At 44.2% G+C, this 21,063-nt stretch overlaps 1 protein-coding gene across 1 annotated transcript; it reads right to left on the minus strand.

Annotated features, from left to right (window-relative positions):
• Nucleotides 1-797: 797 nt before the first annotated feature.
• Nucleotides 798-20,569, minus strand: COMMD7 (COMM domain containing 7). Its single transcript, XM_082671648.1, has 9 exons — nt 20,407-20,569; nt 12,959-13,012; nt 12,757-12,859; nt 3,563-3,619; nt 3,444-3,481; nt 2,891-2,981; nt 2,525-2,574; nt 2,105-2,153; nt 798-1,535 (listed from the first exon to the last, which is right to left on the minus strand). Exons 1-9 carry the CDS (start codon nt 20,488-20,490, stop codon nt 1,459-1,461), a joined length of 603 nt encoding a protein of 200 aa, XP_082527774.1. The 5' UTR covers nt 20,491-20,569; the 3' UTR covers nt 798-1,458.
• Between the last annotated feature and the right edge of the window lie 494 nt (nt 20,570-21,063).

A 21,063-nucleotide genomic window follows, 5' to 3' on the forward strand; every position in this document is an offset into this window, starting at 1 on the left:
AAATCATCCATTTGTTCAAAAAATGAGGCTGCTCTCTCTGTTCTGATGTGGAATGATTTCCAAGTGGGAAAAAGTGAGGTGCAGGACACGGTGTGTATACAGTATGCTACCATTTGTGTGGGAAGAAAAGTCAAACTCAGTGCCTGTGTATTTGCAAATGCATGAACACAGAATAAACTCATGACAGGTGTTCCCTCTGGGGAGGGGAACTAGGTAAGTGGGGAGTGGGGCAGGAGAAGGAATTACTCTACAATGTATTTTTTGAATCATGGGCATGTATAATCTACTCAAAAGTTTGGAAAATTTCTGAGGGGAAGGGGAGAGGTAGGAGGAGGAGAACTTACGTGCCAGGGTGGTACTAAACACAAAGCATTCATCCACTCCGCTTTTTATGATGTTTTTAACCTCAGTTTTCCCTGAACTGATCTTACGAATTCCCACTTTGGACCACGGCAAATTTCACTGAAGACCCAGGGCCCTCACCAAAATCAAGAAGATAATTTTTTTTTTTTTTGCGGTACGCGGGCCTCTCACTGCTGTGGCCTCTCCTGTTGCGGAGCACAGGCTCCGGACGCGCAGGCTCAGCGGCCATGGCTCACGGGCCCAGCCGCTCCGCGGCATGTGGGATCCTCCCGGACCGGGGCACAAACCTGTGTCCCCTGCATCGGCAGGCGGACTCTCAACCACTGCGCCACCAGGGAAGCCCAGGAAGATAATTTTTGAAGATAAGAGCACTAGCTCTCTGAAAGGCAGGTGACTCTTTAATCCATGCATAGATACGACCAGATGCAGACCTGTTCTTCAGAACCTTTTTTATTCTTCTAACCACCAGAGAAGGTCAGCTTGAACCGAAACAAGCTGAAATCGCCTCAAAAGGCCCACCTCATTACACACAACAGGGCAAAACCTGAAGTGAAGCCTCAGTTTTTTTCAGAGCAGACCCAGCATGTATTCTTACACAGGTGTCCACTAAAGACTGATCAGCAAAGCACCACCACCACAAACTTACAAACTCCGCTGGGGGCTCCCCCGTGTGTCACTCACGGAGTCCACCTCTTCCTCAGCCATAAATAAGTCCTCGTTCTTTTGCGGGGGAAGGTCGTCAGTGCGTATCTTGAGCGATAGACCATTTGTTTACTCTGGAACTTTGAAAGGGAGGTGACTCAACTTATTTCCTCCCATGCATCTGAGATGCAATCGCTTCTCTGAATATCTAAACCATGACCTGGGAGATAGGTCGTGGAGGGTCCCTCAACAAAGACTCTTCAGGACCAGCCTATCAGGCTCCTTAAGTACTTAATCCTTTGTTTTTCAGAAACCTTGGCACCTGGGCTCCCAAGAGGCAAGCAGGCCCAAAGGAGCGGCCACAGGCCTGGGAGCCAGCGGCCTCTCTGAGCAGTCACCGGGGAGGAGGAGGGGGCAGGGAGGGGGCGAGGTGGAGATGCAGGGGGGCAGAAATCAGCTGAAACACTCCATGCTGGTTCTGACGCGCTCCATCTCGTGCAGGAAGCTGTAGAACTGAGGCAAGGTTAACTCTGGGGAGAGAAAATGCAGCTTCAGGTGAGTGTTTCCAACTCCACAGAATCATCCAAGAAAATGAATTTCCACCCGGAGACTTTCTTTTTCTTTTTTGGTTTAGTACCTCTAAGCAGTTCTTGACAGGTAATTGATCATAATAAAGAACTGAAGCCTTAAATAAAAAAAAAAAAGAACTGAAGCCTTGAACATAGAAAGTTCTCAGCTCCACAAAAAAAAGGAAGGGGGGGATTTAAAATGGCATTAACTCCCCGGCACAAAGGGATGAAAGGGGATCATTCAGGACAGTAGGTGTGGCTCCTACAGCAAGAGCTTCTTGCGCTTCGATATTCGCCATTCCTACCTCACCCTTTCCCTTTTGCAAAAAGGTCTAAAAGTCTTCAAACTGTGGGGTCTCCAACCTGCTGATGGCTTATTATTTATGAGAGCAAAGGCAGCAGAATGGTGACTCCACAGCTTGGTTATGACTTTTTCTTCTGGAAAAATGATTGGTGGCGGGCTTCACAAGCCCAATGACTGAAGAAAACATGGGAAAAGGGAAAGAGCTCTAATGGGAATTTGGACTCACCTATGTATAAATTTTCAGTTTGATTTCCTTTCTTAACCACCAACTTTAACTGATCCAAAAAGGAAAAAGAGAAAGAAAACATTTAAATTAAAATGATGACAACTGGGCAAAGAAATTCCTGAAACCTGAACTGTCACGTAAACATCAAAGCATCCAGCATCTCACTTGAGAGTTACTAGGGAGCAGTCTGGATCGTCCACCACCAAAACTTCTAACAATTTCCGCGATTACATGAATAATCAAACTTTCAAGAATCATATCCCGATCCTATTAATCTGAAAGTAAGCGTGTTAGTGACTACATCTTTGGCTGATCACATTGCTCTGAGATACACAAGGCACTGGATATTAAAGAAACCCAATGTAGATTTAATACCAAGTCAAAAATCTCCCAATTTTCAGAGATCAGGAGAAGACTTACTTGTAAAAAAATACTTCCCACTTTTTCCAGTTCGCTGCTCCCAGACGTCACTGTGACACAAAAGAGAAAACCAGTAAGTGACTGATTGAGGACTCACCCTGAAGACCCCAATCTTGTAAGTTGTACAGCAGAAGCCATGTGGGGGCCAGTATGAGGACAGCAGAATGTGCTTTTCAGGAAGTGAACTTCTTGAGACCCGTGGATAGAAAGAGCTGCCGAATGTTGACAGCGACACAGAGAAGCAGGTGCTGGACCCAACAGTCTTGGGGGACCAAGGACACCTCTTCCCCAGCAAAGTCATCTGAAAGCCTCTGCCACCCAACCCTACATCACCCAAATGACCCAGGACTGGCTCTAACTAGTTACCTCCAAATGTCCACTCCATATCTATAAGCTGGTTAATCATCAGAGTCTGACCTATGGCCCATCGAGCAAGGGTGGGGGCATTCTGTTTCCACTGGAACAAAAGCAAAAAGCCAAAGTCATAACAATGGGAAAAAATCCCCCCTATTCATTCCGCCCCCAACACAGCATGTTTAGTCTTTACACAGACAGTGGTAAGCATGCAGAACGAAGGGCTCGGCCTATGTGCACAGATCTGGGGGCTGGGGGGAGTCAAGAGGGGCAGGAGACAATTTAAATGTTTTCTTTTATTCCAAGATTTAATCCAGGTTGGAACAAAAACTGTATGACATTTATATTCAGTCAAATCAGAGGGAAAAAATTAGAGTTGCACTGAATAGTGCTGTTTAAAAGCTACATGTCTGTCATTTGCATGAAACCAAATGAAAAACATTAAGCTGGGAGACGACACATGATGACTGACGGTTTTTCCTTAGTCAGCATTTTCCATTTGTTTCTTTTCACGAAATAAAAGCAAGTGATCTTAATTAACCTTGATTAGGAGGAATTATGATACCTTTTCAGAAAAGTAAGTGGCTTTCTCCTCACTGAGACCTATAAGAGAACAGAAGGAGACATGAACACAGTGAAGGGCTGCAGGGCCTGTCACCCTGAGCAGCCTTGGTGGTCACCTACCCAGAGTTATGAAATCAGCCCGGACCTGCTCAGCTGTGAGACTCTTCTTCAAGGCACCTAGGAGGGAGGGGAGAAATCAGTCAAAGAGGGCAAATCAATCAATCAGCTAGCAGTAAGTATTTAATGGGCACAACCTAAGCGACCAGGATGACAACAGGAATGAGCAGACTCAGCTCCATCTCAGTCCAGTCGGGGAGGAAGGAGCCCCCGAGACCCGGGAGAACGAGGCAGCACATTTGGGTTTTTTTTTGTGCCACACACGTGTTGGCCCCTCCAGAAAGTATGGATGAGGTCAGAGCCAAAAGAAAAGACTGTATGGACTTGGGGATGGGGCACCTGATCTGAGGAAATAAGGCCACAGACTCCTGGAGCCAAGTGGGGGAGTTCAAGGTCAGACAGGGCGCAGGGGTAACAGCCCAGAGCTGCGCTGTGTGATCCATAACCACTGAACATACGTGGCTCTTCTTATTTATTTTTCTGTTTTTGGCCACACCACGAGGCTTGCAGGGATCTTGGTTCCCCGACCAGGGATGAAACCTGGGCCCTCGGCACTGAAAGCGCTAAGTCCTAACCACTGGACCACCAGGGAATTCCCCTCTTTAACTTTTAATGAATTAAAATGAAAGAAAATGTACGATTCTGTTCCTCAGTGCTCAATAGCCACACGGGCCCAGGGGCCACAGCACTGGTCAGGGCAGATCACACACCGTTCCCACCTACATACTGGCCAGCCTGCCGCAGAAGATCAGCCCTCAGGAAGTAAACCCAGGTGGACTAAGCAGTTTGGCTTCTACAGTTCCCAAGTCACTTGCAGAGGGGAATATCAGGACCTCCCTTCAGGAGCCCTGGGAACCCCCCACCTCGTGGGAGCCGCTTTGTTCTGCCTGCAGCCTCCCAGTTCCTGAAAACAAACTGCTGCCAGCCATCCGGGCTTCTCAACGTTTAACCCGCAGGCTACAGCCTCGAGTCACGATCTGGCAGCGGCTTTAAAATTTTCCACTTCTTAGTCTTCCAGAAGATGACTAATCAAAGAGTAAGAAGACATCCACCACCATCCAGGGAGGGCCCTGAAGTAACACCCTAAACCTGAGCCCCCGCCCCCATCGCACTCCAGAAAAACAATCCTAAAGGCTGTTGTCCCCTGCAAAATAAACCATGTCAACAAAGGGAGGAAATCTTTTATCTGCAAAATCAGACGGAGCAAGGAAACCACCGGGAAATAAAAAAGGCAAGACCCCAGGAAACCTTGGCCATAAAAGCTCTCCAAGAAGGCGGCTACATTCCAGACACTCCAAAGAACTCCTGGCTACCACGGGTGCTGCTCCTTAGTTTATATCCAGTTCAAATCCAGTATTCTGTTTGATGATCCCAAAATACTCTGAAGTGGAGATTATTATTGTAACTTTTAATTTACCGGGAAGTTAAAGATCAGAATGATCAAGCTTTTGGGGGAGAAGATTTGGCAAATCCATAGTCAACGACTGCACTGCCAAGAACTCAACTGCAGCTATGCCCCCAAATACACTGAGATCTACGTGGGCAGCTCTTCAGCAACGTGGGCAGGAGAGACGAAATGTCAGTAACAGTACGTTGGTTTTGGTGCATCCACATAACCGCCTGGGCGCCGAGGTGATTTTGTTAAAACTTAAGTCAGACCATGTCTCCCCTCTGCTCAAAACCCTCTACTAGCTCCTGTTTCACTCATAGGAAAATCCAAAGCTCTCACAATGCCTGGCAGGATCTGGCCCTCTTTAGAACCCTATGCTCTCTCCCCTCGCTTAGCTCTTCTTGTAATTTGCTAGGCAGGTTCCTACCTCCAGGCATTTGCCCTTGCAGTTCCCTCTGCTGGGAACACATTTCCTCAAATACGTACATGCTCACTCCCTCACTTCATTCTGGAATCTGCTGGAATCGCACCTCCTCTGAAAGGATCCCTGACCATTCTTCAAGTATACTTTTCTGCATCGCATTTATAACTACCCAACTTTATGTTACATATTTATTGTCCATTTTCCCACTAAAATGTCATTTTGATGAGAACAAGGACGTGGTCCATTTTGCCTACTGCTGTGTCCCAAGCTCCTAAAAAAGTGCCTGGCACTGTTCATTGGTTGGCACTCAGTAAACACATACTGAATGAAAGGATCCATACAATGGAATACTATGCAACCTTTAAAAAGAATAAGGTAGCTCTTGATGTGCTATATTTGCAAAATATAATTTATATATTTTAATCTATATTTAAATTATTATAAATTATATAAATATTATAAATAAAAATATAAATTATATTTTAATCTATATTTAAATTATTATATATATAATTTAAATATAGATTATATTAAAATATAATCTGTATTTGCAAAATATAATTGAAAGAAGAAAAGGAAAGGTAAGAACAGTCTGCACAGTGTAATCCCTTTTGCATAAAGAAGTATATATTATCTATTCTTATTTCTAGCTTTAATTATATCCTTATCTTATAGCTAAGTAGACAGATGTGAGGCATATTTTTTCTGAACATATCCACAAAAAACTTAAGAGTGGAGATCTTTTGCGAAAGGGACTGGGTGGGACTTTTTCTTTGTGTCATTTAAAAATGTTCTAGCTGCACGCTGGTTTTTTTATGTGAAGACAGTAAAATTGTGAGCCGTTTTTGTTTTCTTTCTTGTACTTTCTATAATTAAAAAAAAAATGTCCCCCACGCCAAGAAAAAAAAATTATATGAATTGCTCAGGGCCACAACAGCTGGCAAGTGGCAGAGAAAGTCGCTTACAGGCCAGAGGGTTCCCAAACCCAGGCTCTTTCCACTCCAGGTCATTCTGAGATGCTGTCGGGGAGGCGGTACTAGGCCACGCCTGGTACCTGACAACAGTGACTGACAACAGAGGCTACCAAGCTGCAGGGGCCAGAGCAAGCTCTCCGTCCCGATGTCACCTCATTACCTGGGGCAGGCAGGAGCCATACTTTAGAAATATACATATGTATATATATATTTGCATTGTGCTAGGCCTCAAGCCCTTAGCTTCTTTTTCAGCTTTTTCCTTTGGTGATTCCTTTGTCCTAAGCGCAAGACAGGCCTGCAGCCTTGACCCTATGCCAGATAGAAAACTCTGAACTCCAGGCCTGGAGTCACCAGAACATGTCACTAGGGGAAATCTGAGAATGTCCTTTAAACACAGATAACCATCCGGGATGGTTTATAAAAGTCCTTGAGCTCCACTTTTCACTGGAACAGTTGCCTTAGGCAAACCCCCACTGCCATCAAATAGGACGGGTGACAAGACAGAAGTGTATGTGAGGATGAGGGTTTCAGGAAACAGTTGGAAAATTAGCAAACACTATTCTTCCAGCCAAAATCTATGTAAGTTTATTCAGTATAATAAGGGAAGCCCAAGCAACAGAACTAAGCCTTGGTGAAGAGCCCTGGAGGAGGAAGCAGATGGGAGAGCACAGTGAGCCCCATTCATTCAGTCATTACTGACCCTGAAGGCTGACCAGCTGAATCCACCCCTGAGAGGTTCATGGGGAAACAGAGGTCACGGTCACTGTACACAGATGTACCTGGACCCTGGAATACATCAATGAACTGAACAGGCAACAATCTCTGTTCTCCTGAGGCTCACAACCTTTTGGGAGGAGAAAGACCAAAACAATAATGTAACAAGTAGGTAAGCCATATAGAGTGTTATTGAAAAGTGCCACAGAGAAAAGTAACAGAGCAGGGTAAGGTCAGGAACCCTGGGGAACTTAGTTCAACATTTGATTAAATACCATTTGTGACTATTGTTCAGTGCTGATTATTCCTCTTTTGGCCCAGCCAGACAGACTCCTTTAGGAGTGGGGAAAGGGAGTTATCACCTTTTCTTAAAAAACAACCAGTTACTGAGTACCCACAAGGGCCAGATATCTTGCAATGTATTAAAGTAAAAACCACTTAAATTATGGCCCTACTGTGAAGTTATCTGTAATCTTTTCTAGGAGACAACTCATGATGATAATGACAATCAATCATCGTCCCAGCGGCAGCGTAGCTACCACTCATGATTGAAGCAAGCGCTTTACATTTATCTTTCTCCATTTTTGGGGAAGAAATTTTTTTTTAATTTTAATTTTTAAATTATTTTATTTTAATTTTTTTGGCTGCGCCACACAGCTTGTGGGATCTTAGTTCCCCGACCAAGGACTGAACCTGGCCCCGGAAGTGAAAGCGCGAGTCCTAACCACTAGACTGCCATCTTTCTCCATTCTTGCAACAATGTATGAGCTACTAGTATTAGCTCCATTTTATTCCTGAAGAAACTGATTGTCAGAGTGGTTAAGTGATGTGGCTCAAGGTCTCAGAGCTGTGAAGGAGCCACAGTGACAAGTGAGCACACAAGGGCCACCTAGGAACTGAATGCAAGGTGGGGCCCTATTGGGATCCTGATGAGAACGCCACTTACAAATAAAATGTACGAGACAATGGGGAGGTCTGAACACTGACTGCATATTTTAATTTTAGATACGATAATTGCACAGCGACTTGATAAGGGGGAAAAAGTCCTTTATCTTTTAGAGATACATAACTAGGAACTGAATGAACTGAATGAAACGATATGATATCTGAGATTTGTTTAAAAATAGTCCAGTTTGGAGAGCAATGAGGAGAATTAGTGGGGCACAGATGAAGCAATTCATCCATGGGATGATAAAGGTTGATCTCAGGTGCTTTTAAGAATTACATACTAAAAAAAAAAAAAAAAAAAAAAAGAATTACATACTAAGTAGTAAAAGAAAAACATTAAAAACAAACAAAAAAAAAACCCAAACCAAAAACCCCACAAGCTTTGAGCTAATCAAGGGAGGTTCTAGCAGCAGCTTTTCCACTGTAAGATCTTAAGTAAGTCACTTCCCCTCTCTAGGGCTCTGTTTCTTTATCTCCAAGACAAAGATCAGACTAGATCAGCACTTTACAAAGCTTTTACTTGACCCTCCCCCTGCCCCCCTCCCCCTCTCCAAAAGAAGAAGAGGTCCATGGTTAACTGTTTCACAGATACTGGTTAAGCAGGTTGCTTTACTGCAGGACTTTTCGGAGCCTGAGATATGTTAATGTGTGTGTGAATCTCCAAGATTCCAAGGCTGGGGGGTGCGGGGACAGTATTTTATGACCCTGTCTGGCCACTGAAGTCTTTTCTGGATGAAAACACCAATCTGGGGAAGACTGATCTGGAGAGTTCTCGAGGTTCTTTCAGCTCTAACAAGGCTGCACTTCTACAGTGAGGTCTTACTGCACAAGCAGGACCAGGATGAGGGAAGGGGAAGAGAATGAGGGCCTTACACGTCAGACTAGATTGGGGAAGGCCTTGAATGCCAAGTTAAGGACTACAGAATTTATTATGCAAAATAAACAGCTGAGAGGAACAGCAGGGTCCAAGGATCCAAGTTGTACTATGCTCCAGGGCAAACTGGAATCTGGGATGGGGGAACAGAAGCGGAGATGTTGTTGCCGTAACAAGGCATGAAGGGCTAAGAACTTGTTCTGGGATGGCAGCCTTTGGGACTGAAAAGAAAATGGCACGCTGGGAATTCCCTGGCGGTGCAGTGGTCAGGGCTCCATGCTCTCACTGCCGAGGGCCCGGGTTCAATCTGTGGTTGGGGAACTAAAATCCCACAAGCCGTGCAGTGCAGAAAAAAAAAAAAAAAGGAAAAGAAAATGGCACATCAGGCCAAGGGATGAGGAAGAGGCCAAGAGACTTACAAGCTACCTCAGGTGCTTAGGAGATGCTCTGGAAGAAATGGAGAATTCAAGCAGAAAAACTCTGCAGGAAGAGAAAAGTCAGATTGCATGAGAACAAAAAGAAGAGTAAAAGAAATTCTTGAGAGCTACTGAGAAGTACAGCAAACCTGAGACTTCGATTCTAGAACTTGAAAAGCTTGAAAAGCTTTGGGACATTAAATAGTCAAGAGGTGAATTCAGATCCTCTCCATTAGATGAAGGAAGGAACGTTTTACCTGATGATCTGATATCGAGGCAAAGGACTGAAATTAACTGAACAATCAATAAATAATGTTGAAGTTCGGCAAGCACTGTACTAACTCATTTATTCCTAATGCCAACACCATAGACTGCTCTTATTATTCCGTTTTTCAGATGAGAAACTGAGGCGCCAAGAGGCTGATTTGTCCAAGGCCAAATAGCTACATTAGGTGATATGACCAAGACTCAAATCCAAGTGAGCTTGCAAAGCCCATCCCTGGAACTCAGCATACCTCAGTGTTCTCTGCATCTATAGAAAGCAGTCTGCTATAAACATTGATAATCAATCCTGCTTGAAGAATATACACCCAGCATCCCCTGGGAGGATCACAGGGTCTCCCAAGTTCAGCTCAACTCACCTAGCATGTACTAAAAGCTCCTGCTCTGTGTCTTCACTTTACTTGTGACTGTGGCTTAGGAAAGTAGTACAGACATGCCCCTGACTTCAAAGAACTGTCTGTTAGGGCCACGAGACAGACACACACAAAACAGCACGATCAACAGAAAACAAAATGATTACAGTCCAAAATGAGAGCTTCAGATAAAAGAACCTATCTCGGTTGTTGAGAGGAAGGGGAGCTCACCATGGACTGAAATGGTTTGGGAAGACTTTCTGAAAGAGGTAGAACAGAGGCCGGAGTGCTAGGATTAGGAGGGATTAAGGCAGTCTGGCAGGATAGAATGTGGTGGGGAGCAGAGATGAGAAGGACAGGAAAGAATGGAGGCAGGGACACCAGACAGAGATCTCCTGAAAAACCAGTATCCACAACAGCTCACAGGTTTCCCCATTCCTACAGGTGTAGGCTAGACAATGAGAATAAAGAGAATAAGTACTCCTGGTTCTGCACTCTGGGCACCTGTCCTACGAAATGCTCACATAAGTTGAGAACATAGATTTCTAAGGACGTTCACTGCGATATTGTTTCTAAGAGTGAAGAGTCAGAACTAAAATGTCCAGCAACAGGAAATGGATTAACTAAAAGAAGATACATTCAGTCCAAGGTACACTGCAGTCATCAGAAGAATGAAGTTGATGTGGAGAGATCTCCTTGATGTACTAGGTATGAAAAAATGCAAGCCGCAGAGCAATTCTATGGTTTATTACCATTTTATATATAAAAATATAAAAAGATATACACTGGACTTCCCTGGTGGCACAGTGGTTAAGAATCTGCCTGCCAATGCAGGGGTCACGGATTTGAGCCCTGGTTCGGGAAGATCCTACATGGTTCAGAGCGGCTAAGCCCGTGTACCACAACTACTGAGCCTGCACTCTAGAGCCTGCGAGCCACAACTACTGAGCCTGCATGCCACAACTACTGAAGCCCACACGCCTAGAGCCCATGCTCCACAACAAGAGAAGCCACCGCAATGAGAAGCCCGCGCACCGCAACGAAAAGTAGCCCCCGCTTGCTGCAACTAGAGGAAGCCTGCGCACAGCAACAAAGACCCAACGCAGACAAAAATAAATAAATAAAATTAAAAAAAAAAAAAAAAAGGATATACACCAAAATTATACTCTGATTATTCCTAGAGACAAGCGTGGGATGAGAGTAAAAGGGGATTTTCCCTTTGACTCTCCAGAGCTCTGCAGTTTTAAGTTTATAATGAAAATTTATTCCTGTGTTAAAAAGACTGCAAGTTCCCATCCAGCCTTGTGGTTCTCATGCTTTAACCTGCCATGAGGGCAAAGAATGCAAGAACTGCACAAACAGAGGATCATAAAATTTCACAGCTGGAAACCTCAGGGATGTTCTGATCACAGGACACGGCAAAGGAAAGGATCTGCACTAAGATATAACAGAAGGCCCAACAGGAACAAACAAATCAAGCACCCAACTTTTAATGCACCTTTGCGCTGAGATCTTGGGAAGATCAGCTTATTACTGATTTTTAAAATATGCAAACTAGGGATGCTGTTTTATCTCCTCTCAGCCCGGCTGACATTTATTCATTCCTTAAGACTGGGCTCAAAGGTCATGTCTCTCTTTAAATAAAATTAACTTTTAATTAAATTGCCAAATTAATTCTTGCAACTTTTTAGACAAGACATAGCTAAAAATAAACAATTAAAACAAGCTGCAGTCCTACTACCCAGACAGAGCCACAGTTAACCTTTTTTTTAATGCAAAAATAGGACAGTGGCAGACAGTATTAAACAGAATACTGTGAAAGGTTTTCCATATCATTACATTTTCCTCAACAGCATCTTTTTAAATTACTACATAATTTGAAAAATAAGAACAACCTTTTGCTGAGGTACTGTGCTAAGCATTTTATTTACGTTATCTTAATTAATCTTCAAAACAACTCCATGCGCACACCAAAAACAAGCTTAGATGGAGGGGAACAACTGCTGGGGGACGGTTGTTGCTAGGGGTTGAAAGAGATCAGGTACTTAGCCAAAGTCACACTGCTTATCAAGGCCCAGACTCCCACTCAGGTCCTACTAACTCAAACTGAATTCTTGACCACCGTGATGCTCCCCTCTAACAATGGACCTAAACTCGTTACACCAATTTCCAGCTGCTGGGTAATTTGATTGCTTCTAATTTTTCTCTGTCATAAACAGTGCTACTAGGGACAGCTCTACAGCTCAACCTTTGTGATCACCTCCCTTCTGACTAGAAACTTTCTCTGATTGCTCTAAGGCAAACCCTGCTTCTCAAACTATCTGCAGCAAAAGACCTATCTTTTAAATTTTTCAATCCATCATGGACTGATATTTTTGTAAAATACAATGAAAATTAATTCCTAGAACTATGAAATGAAAAAACACATACAAAATATACGGCCCAAATGGTTACAATGGTCAATTACATGTTTATGTATTATTTTACCACAGTTTAAAAAAAGCCCCATTTTAAAAAATTAACAGACTGAAGAGACTTCGTCAAATTGTCATAAAAGTTTCTAAATTCTTACTCTCAGTTTCTGCACCTATCACGTAGAGGACCAGATAAGTCTGGGCATGGAAGCTGGGATGCAGACCACAGTTACCCTCTCCTATGGCTATCTGTTTACCTGGCTTCCCTTCCTAGACTGCAGTCCCGCCCATGTCTGGTTCACTACCAAACGCTCTGGCTCAGTGCCCAGAGCACACTTGCCAACTCGGTGGATTGAGGGAATGTTCAAGCAATGTCTCTGGCCTTGGCTGCCGGGAGAGGCTACTCACCATTTGGAACCAGGAGAAGGCTCTTCACGATGCTTCTGAGGGGCCCGAGACTGATCTGGTTGGTGGTGGCAAATTCAGAGAGCTGAGCCAGAAACCTTTCCGCCTGCAGAGAGGGGACAACACAAACCAGGCCGTCACTTTCTAAGCATCTCAGGACTGTAGGCCCACACTCGGGAACGCTCCTTAACACAAGATACTTTACCTCTTTTGGCTCAGTTAGGAAGTGGAAGAGTACTTCCGTCAGGGCTGAGAACTTCTGTGAAGAGAACACAGAACATCAGTAAAATTCTACTCCTGGGTCAGTGTTCCCACATCCCATCCTACTACAGCCCCTTAAGAGAGAAGAGGAACACACAGATGTTGATACCTGTTTTGATCATCTTAAAGTTACAAACATTCATAACTTGAAAATATGTAAGCACACCAATGTTCATTGCAGCACTATTTACAATAGCCGAGATGCGCAAGCAACCTAAGCGTCCGTCAACAGATGAATGGATAAGGAAGATGTGGTACGTATATACAATAGAATATTACTCAGCCATAAAAAGGATGAAATCTTGCCATTGGTAACAACATGGATGGATGTAGAAGGTATTATGCTAAGTGAAATAAGTCAGAGAAAGACAAATACCATATGATCTCACTTATATGTGGAATCTGAAAAACAAACCAAACAAAAACAGACTCATAGATACAGAGGGGAGAGGGGTGGGGTATGAAGTGGGCTAAGGGGATTAAGAGGTACAAACTTACAGTTACAAAATAAATTAGCCACAGGGATGTAATATACAGCATAAGGAATATGGTGAATAATACTGTAATAAGTTTGTATGGTGACAGATGGTTACTAGACTTACGGTGATCATTTCATAATGTATACAAATGTCAAATCACTGTGTAGTACACCTGAAACTAACATAATATTGTATGTCAACTATATTTCAATTAAAAAAAAAGTTACAAATATTCACAATACCCACCACCAGTGTCAATCTATCTGTAACACTATATTGTCTGAAAAACTCATATATCTTATTGGGATACTTAGGAGATACATATTGAGAGATGGTGAGGGTATGCACACATGTTCACACATACATCTCAACGGTCTAAATACCACCCCTCCAACACCTCCCCCCACACAAGACCTGAAAGGGAAAATCACTGGAACATTCATAGCAGTTACTTTTTTTTCTTTTCTCTTTTTGTTTATACTTTCACATACTTATTATTCAAACATGTCAATTCAAATATATAATTTTCACCCTCACAAATGGTAACATATTATATGAACTTTTTCTCTACCTTGCTTTTGAAAGCAGTTACTTCTGTGTGGCAAGATTTTAGATGATTTTTATTTTCTTCTGTTTTGTCTATCCATGTTTTCTGGGTTTCCTTCTCCCACAATAAACATCTTGTTGAGTATATGACAAAACAGTAAAGTTTAACGTGTTATTATACACTGTCTTAGAAGAGTCTCTTATTCTTTTGTGCATGTGAACCTCTTTATCAGTACCGTATTATTAAGAACTGAATAGATGTGTGTCCCCAAATTCATATGTTGAAGTCCTAACACCAAACACAGGGTATTACTGTATTTGAAGAGAGGGGCTGTGAGGAGGTGACAAAGGTAAATGAGGTCATAAGGGTGGGGTGCTACTCGCATAGGGCTGGTGCCCTTGTAAGCAGAGGAAGACACCCCAGAGCTCTCTGTGAGGCACAGGTCATGAAGACACGGTGTGAAGGCAAGCCAGGAAGAGAGCTCTCACCAGGAACTGAATCTGGTGGCACCCTGATCTTGGAATCACCAGCCTCCAGAACTGTGAGAAATCAATCTCTGCTGTTCAAGCTGCCCAGTCTGTGGTATTTTGTTACAGCAGCCCAAGCAGACTGAGACACATGTCATTACTTTCCCATGTTCCCTCCCAATGGACACAGTGTGTGTGGCATAGAGGGGAAAATCAACACACAAGCGTTTAAAAGACCCAGATGTGCATCATTGTTCTGCTGACCACCCAATGTGACCCTGGGCAAGTCACTCAGCCTCACTGTGATTCAGTCCTCATTGGGAAAATGAAGGTAATAGTACATAGCTTCCAGAACAGTACTAATTGGCACATGCAAACCCTCCAGTACAGCGCCAGGCTAGAGGCTAAACCAACGGCAGCAATTACCACAGCTACAATTAAAGTCACTATGCCAATAGAGCCACCTTCCTGAAGCAAGATAACATTTAAACAAACATTAGATACTTCAGCTCAGAGCCCCCAAAGCTATACGTGTAACATGACTGTCAAACGCATCTGCCCTTTTCCCCATGACACTAAACTCCACGTAAACCCCTGGCAAGGCTCTGTATTATTTTATTCTAAAATGTATTCTATTTTAAAATATAAAACTAACGTTTGAAAATATAAAATATATGCAGAAGGTTTTAAAAAGACCCAGCTAACATAAAAGAATATAAAATAAAATGTCTTGCTCCCTCCCTGCCCCCTCCCACCTTAGTCACACTCCCCAGGGTAGTTACTGCTAACACCTCTGTGGCCTTCCCATCATTTTATTTTCATTTAATTTCTTTTAAATACAAATGGGATCATACGGAACCCAATCCCTGCACCTCACCTTTTTTTCACTCAATTACATCTTAGAGATCAATCATGTCAGCAGATATAAATCTACCCAGTTCTTTTAACAACTGCATGACATTCAACTGGTAAAGACTTAGCATAATTTATTTCCCTAGAAATGAACATTAGTGGGTGTGTTTGTTGGTGTTATGTAAACGATGCTGCAATGAATATCCTCCCACATATTTCTTTGTGACATGTATGTCTATAAGATATATTCTTGGGGGCTTCCCTGGTGGCGCAGCGGTTGAGAATCTGCCTGCCAATGCAGGGGACACGGGTTCGAGCCCTGGTCTGGGAAGCTCCCACATGCTGTGGAGCAACTGGGCCCGTGAGCCACAACTACTGAGCCTGCGCGTCTGGAGCCTATGCTCCGCAACAAGAGAGGCCGCGATAGTGAGAGGCCCACGCACCGCAATGAAGAGTGGCCCCCGCTCGCCGCAACTAGAGAAAGCCCTCCCACAGAAACGAAGACCCAACACAGCCAAATATAAATAAATAAATTAAAAAAAAAAAAAGAATCCTTCCTTTAAAAAAAAAAAAAAAAAGATATATTCTTGGGAATTCCCAGGAGGTCCAACGGTTAGGACTCTGAGCTTTCACTACCGAGGGCCCAGCTTCAATCCCTGGTCAGGAAACTAAGATCCTACAAACCTCACGGTGCGGTAAAAAAAAAAAAAGATATATTCTTAAAATGCACCCTAGGTCAAAAGGATATATGCATTTTTTATGTTGAGGTGTAGTTCAAGTACAACATTATATAAGTTCCAGGTGTACAACACAGTAATTCATAATTTTTAAAGGTTAGGTTCCATTTATAGTTTTTATAAAATATTGGCTATATTTCCTGTGTTGTACAATATATCCTTATAGCTTATTTATTTTATTTATTTTTATTTTTGGCTGTGTTGGGTCTTCATTGCTGTGCGCAGGCTTTCTCTAGTTGCGATGAGCAGAGGCTACTCTTCGTTGCGGTGCGCGGGCTTCTCATTGTCGTGGCTTCTCTTGTTGCAGAGCACGGGCTCTAGGCACGCAGGCTTCAGTAGTTGTGGCATGTGGGCTCAGTAGTTGTGGCTTGCGGGCTCTAGAGCTCAGGCTCAGTAGTTGTGGCGCACAGGCTCGAACCCGTGTCCCTTGCATTGGCAGGCAGATTCTTAACCACTGCGCCACCAGGGAAGCCCTTTATAGTTTATTAATTTTTTACATAATAGTTTGTACCTCTTAATCCCCTACCCCTATCTTGCCCCTCCCCCCTCCCCTCTCCCCACTGGGAACCACTAGTTTATTCTCTAAGATATATGCATTTTAAATTCTGAGAAAATATTGCCAAATTGCCTTGCAAAGAAGTTGCACAGATTTACACTCCCACCACCCAACGGCATAGAGGTGTCTGCTTTCTCAAAACTTCATGGATATTCCATGGGAACACTTTAACCAATGCTGGTCCAGGGGTTGTTTTTCTGCAGTATTTGTGATATTGGGTATCAGCCTTGCCCAAATGCTGATATAGTGAAAACAAGAACAGTCAAGACTGGCTTGAGAATGTGTCCTCAAACTGTGCTTTCCTCTATTTCTTTCATTTTTATTTTTATTTTATTTATTTATTTATTTTTGCTGCAGATCTGTGGAACTGTCAGATCTTTGGCAAACCGTGTTTGCTATGCCACCTGGGGCCTTTTAAAAAATGGGGTGACTGAGAAGGCCTCCAGTTGCTTTTCCATTTCCAGGCCTCAGCCTAGCACTCAGGCTCGGACTCCTTGTGTGGTCTCATCCCAGCCTCTCAAGAGGGGCCTCAAGCTACTGTGGTCTGTAGGCTGTTACCGACCCCCAACCCTATCTCCACTCTTCCAAAACCTCCTTATCCTCAAAGCCCTGCCAAGATACCAGGACACTCCCAACAAGAAAGGGACCTACCCAAATTCTTAAGTTCTGAGGCTCCCTCTTGGAACCTCACCTGGGGGCACTTAGAATTTTCAATCTTGATAAGGAACACAAACCTGTCTTAACAGAAAAGGTTCCTCCTCCAGCTTTGTATGGTAAACTACACCTTAATTATTGTAAGTGCACAGTAAGTATTTGTTGAATAAGTCTTCCCTAAACACTTTCCCCATTCTTTGCCTTTGTACCTGCATAGCTGTCTCTCCCTGGAATGCTCACCTGCTCATGAATATCCATGAAATCAAAATCTTAACTACTCTTACCAGTTAAACATATGAAAAGATTCTCAAGATCATTCCAGATAAGAAATGCGAATCAGCAAAACAAGGAGATACCAATTTTTCACTTATCGGATCTTCAAACTAATAGTCTGATGACACCAGTGTTGGTGAAAGTAACAGACATGCTTGCACACTGTTGAGAAGATAAACTGGGGCAACCTTTCTGGACTGTAACTTAGCAAAATCCATATCTACTTTTTTTAAACAATCAGACCCTTTGACCTAGTAATTCCACTGCAAGAAGTATACCCTTCAGAGATGTTCTAAAAAGTAAACCCAGACACACACAAAGCAGTTTGTTGACAGCATTGTTCTTAAAAATAAAAAACTGAAAGCAACTTAAGTGTCTATTAATAGGGGACTGGTTAAATTATGTTAGATCTGTTTCAAGGAATATCACACTCCCTTTTGTGTAAAAAAAGTTTTGAAAGGATACCCATACATACGATGGCAGATTGCAGATTTTTTTTTTTCTATAAAGATACATGAGAAACTATCAAAATGATTTCTGGAGACAAGAGAAATAGGTGTTTTTTAATTTTATACCTTTGAATACTGTCTGAATTTTCTAACTGTGTGTGTTGCTAGGTGAGAGACTGTAGACCATTTGTTTTCTTCTTTATATTTTTCTGAATATCCTCTCATAACCACTCTAAAAGTGATTTTTTTTTTTTTTAGTGATTACGTTACCTAGGACTGTCCACAGCATCAGAGAGCACATGCAGATCCACTCAGTGCTGTACCATGTCTCCATTTTCCGACCTGCCCCAGCAGATCACAACTTCCCCAGCACAAGAGGCCTCATTCATCAAGCCTTTGTAAATCTCACTGGGTTTAGTGGCTATTTGGTGCACAGTAGGCATTCAGATAAATACCCACCGAATAAGCAATAACTGGTGATGCCAATGTTAATACAATGATTCTTTTTCTCCTTGAGGCCTGGGCCTCTGACTTCAAAGTAAGTTCAGCTAACAGAGTGGCTACTCAGAGAAGTTTGATCACCCAAGTAAAGGGGGGAAAATGGCCCAAAGGACTCTGGTAAGTTGCTCATCAGGAAAAAGCTTTCTGTATTAAAAACAAAGGTAAAGGTTTAAAGTGCGTTTCAAGGTTAGAAAATGAGTCCAGCTCTGACCTTAAAGGAGGTGGATTATCTTTAGAATACCAAGTTGGAGGTAACCTTAGAGATCATACAATCCAGAAGCTTTAAAAAGAGTTTTTTAGCAGCAGAATCTTTTTTATTCTCCAAATGGAAATCTTTCAGAAAGCCCCAATACATAAACAAGTAAAAGCTAAACTACCTGATTGGGGAGATCACCTACAAAGCTCTATTCTAGTGTGGTTAATTCCCCAGGATCTGAAGTCAGGTGTCCGGTCCTGAATTCCTGGCTCCACCACTTCCTGGTTGACTGCCCTTAAACAGGTCAATTGATTTCCCTGAACCATTTTTTTAATCTGTGAAATGGGAATGGTAATAGTACCTGACTCCTAGGGTGGTTGCAAGAACTCGGTGACTTAATACACATAAAAGCACTTAGAACTGGGCTGTAAAATACAGTGGCTGCCGGCCATGTGTGGCTACTGAGCACTTGAAAAAGGCTAATTTCAGATGCGCTTTAAAATACACACTAGAATCAGAAACCTCAGTACCAAAAAGTGAAATATCTCACTGATATATTTTATGTGGGTTACACATTGAAATGATAATATTCTGATATAGTGGATTACAGAAAACACATTATATTCATTTCCTGTTTCTTTTGAATTTTTAAATGTGGCTGCTAGAAAATGTAAAAGTAGACCTGAGGCTTGCAGTTCATTTTTCTTGGACACTGAAGCCGTAGAACATGACTGGCATTACAATTAGTGTTACTTCATGAGAAAACAATAAGTTGTGAGGATGCTGAGATGAAAGACAGGGGCCCCACCTCCTGGGAAGTTACAACCCAGTGGGGAAAATAAATGCACCTTTGCTGTGGTGGTGAGAAGTGACATTTTAACTTGCTTAATTTGTCTGACTTAGTGGTATGAAAGGGACATCCCAACCAGCACAGGAGCAGGAAGACGTCAAGGTTGACTGGAGGGCACCTGCAGCCTGAATAGTGAGAAAAAGCCTTTGCCAGCTCCACTACCATCAAGGAACCGCCCTCTACTGTGTAGGGTACATGGTTTCTTTCCTTGGGGACTACCAGTATCTCCCTTAATTGGGGCGGATGGGAGTGGCGACGAGGACAGGATGTCATCGCTTGCCCACAGAGCCATTCTGGCCTGGCCATCACCTACACACACATCCCACCCCCTGATGACCTGCCCCCACTCCAGGCTCCTTCAGCCTCCTCGAGATGCTAAGACCCCCCTGGCTAAGTCTCCCTAAGATCCCCGGCCTTCCTACAAAATGTCTCAGTCCCTCGCCTGGCCCACCAAATTCCACGGCTCCCCCAAACTCCATCAGCCTCTCAAGGCCCTTAGTCTGTTACTTCGGTTCTCCCAACTCCCTTCGGCCTCATCAAGACCCCCCTCAGCCCCCCTTCCAGGACCCTGCAAACTCTCCTGGTTCTCAGGACTCCCAGAAGTCCCCCAGTCCCATTTCTGGGTCCCCGAGATCCCCCTGGGATCCCTCAGCTTGGCCTTAGGCCTCCCGAGATCCTTCGGCCCTCAAAACTGGCCTGAGACCCCAATTCCCCTCAGCCCCTCCCCGAATCCCCCGCTACCGCCACAAAGCACAGCGGGCGGCTGCGGCCTAAACCGCCATTCCCTCCGGGGCCCCCGCCCGGATCCCGCGCCGCGGTCGCCCGGCCCACCTGCGCGCCCAGCTGGTTCAGCTGCTGCATGTCGCCGCCCACGGCCTCGGGCACGGGGTCCTGCGTGCAGTGCAGGCGGCCCATGGCGTCCGCTCGGCGCCGCAGACCCCCAGCTCCCGCGCCTCCCCGGACTTCCTCCTTCGCGCCGCCGGCCTCGCCGCGCTTCCGCAGCCGCACTTTCGCCACGGGCCGCCGCAGCCGCCGCCGAGCTCCTCTCGGACCGGTTCCGGGTGCGCCCTCACGAGCCGCTGACGCGCGCGGACCCAGGGTGGGGCGGGGCAGGGGCGCCCTCGCGGAGCCCTGGTACCCGCGACCGCTATGCCCCGTCCAGGGCGCTGAGCAGCACAGCGGTGAAACGCGGGATTCCCTGCGTGATCTCCCCCTGGGCTCTGAGCTTGGCCTCTCGGAACCGGCTTCACTATCCGTAAAATGATCCCGGGGGTGGCGCCTTAAATGCGCTCACCCTCTTAAAATGTTTAGAAGATAGCCTGGCACACTGGAGGTCCTCAACCAATGGCTAGCTGCTATCATTAACATCGTTACTATGCATCAGAAGATATTTAGGGCATGCCTCCTAGATGCCAGGCACTGGGGATGGAAAAGTGAACAGGCAGGCCAAGTGTCTCTGGGAGAGCTTGGGTCAGAGCAGAGCAATGA

The sequence above is a fragment of the Grampus griseus genome (assembly GCF_964374135.1).
Source record: "Grampus griseus genome assembly, chromosome: 14".
Classification (NCBI taxonomy): Eukaryota; Metazoa; Chordata; class Mammalia; order Artiodactyla; family Delphinidae; genus Grampus; species Grampus griseus.

Bases quoted from the DNA above. Each gene is read 5' to 3' on its own strand.
- COMMD7 (XM_082671648.1), bottom strand. From the start codon at position 20,490: ATGGGCCGCCTGCACTGCACGCAGGACCCCGTGCCCGAGGCCGTGGGC. The intron at 13,013-20,406 runs GTGGGCCGGGCG...TTCTCTTCACAG, and splicing joins TGAACCAGCTGGGCGCGCAG to AAGTTCTCAGCCCTGACGGA. The intron at 1,536-2,104 runs GTGAGTCCAAAT...TTCTCTCCCCAG, and splicing joins AACTGAAAATTTATACATAG to AGTTAACCTTGCCTCAGTTC.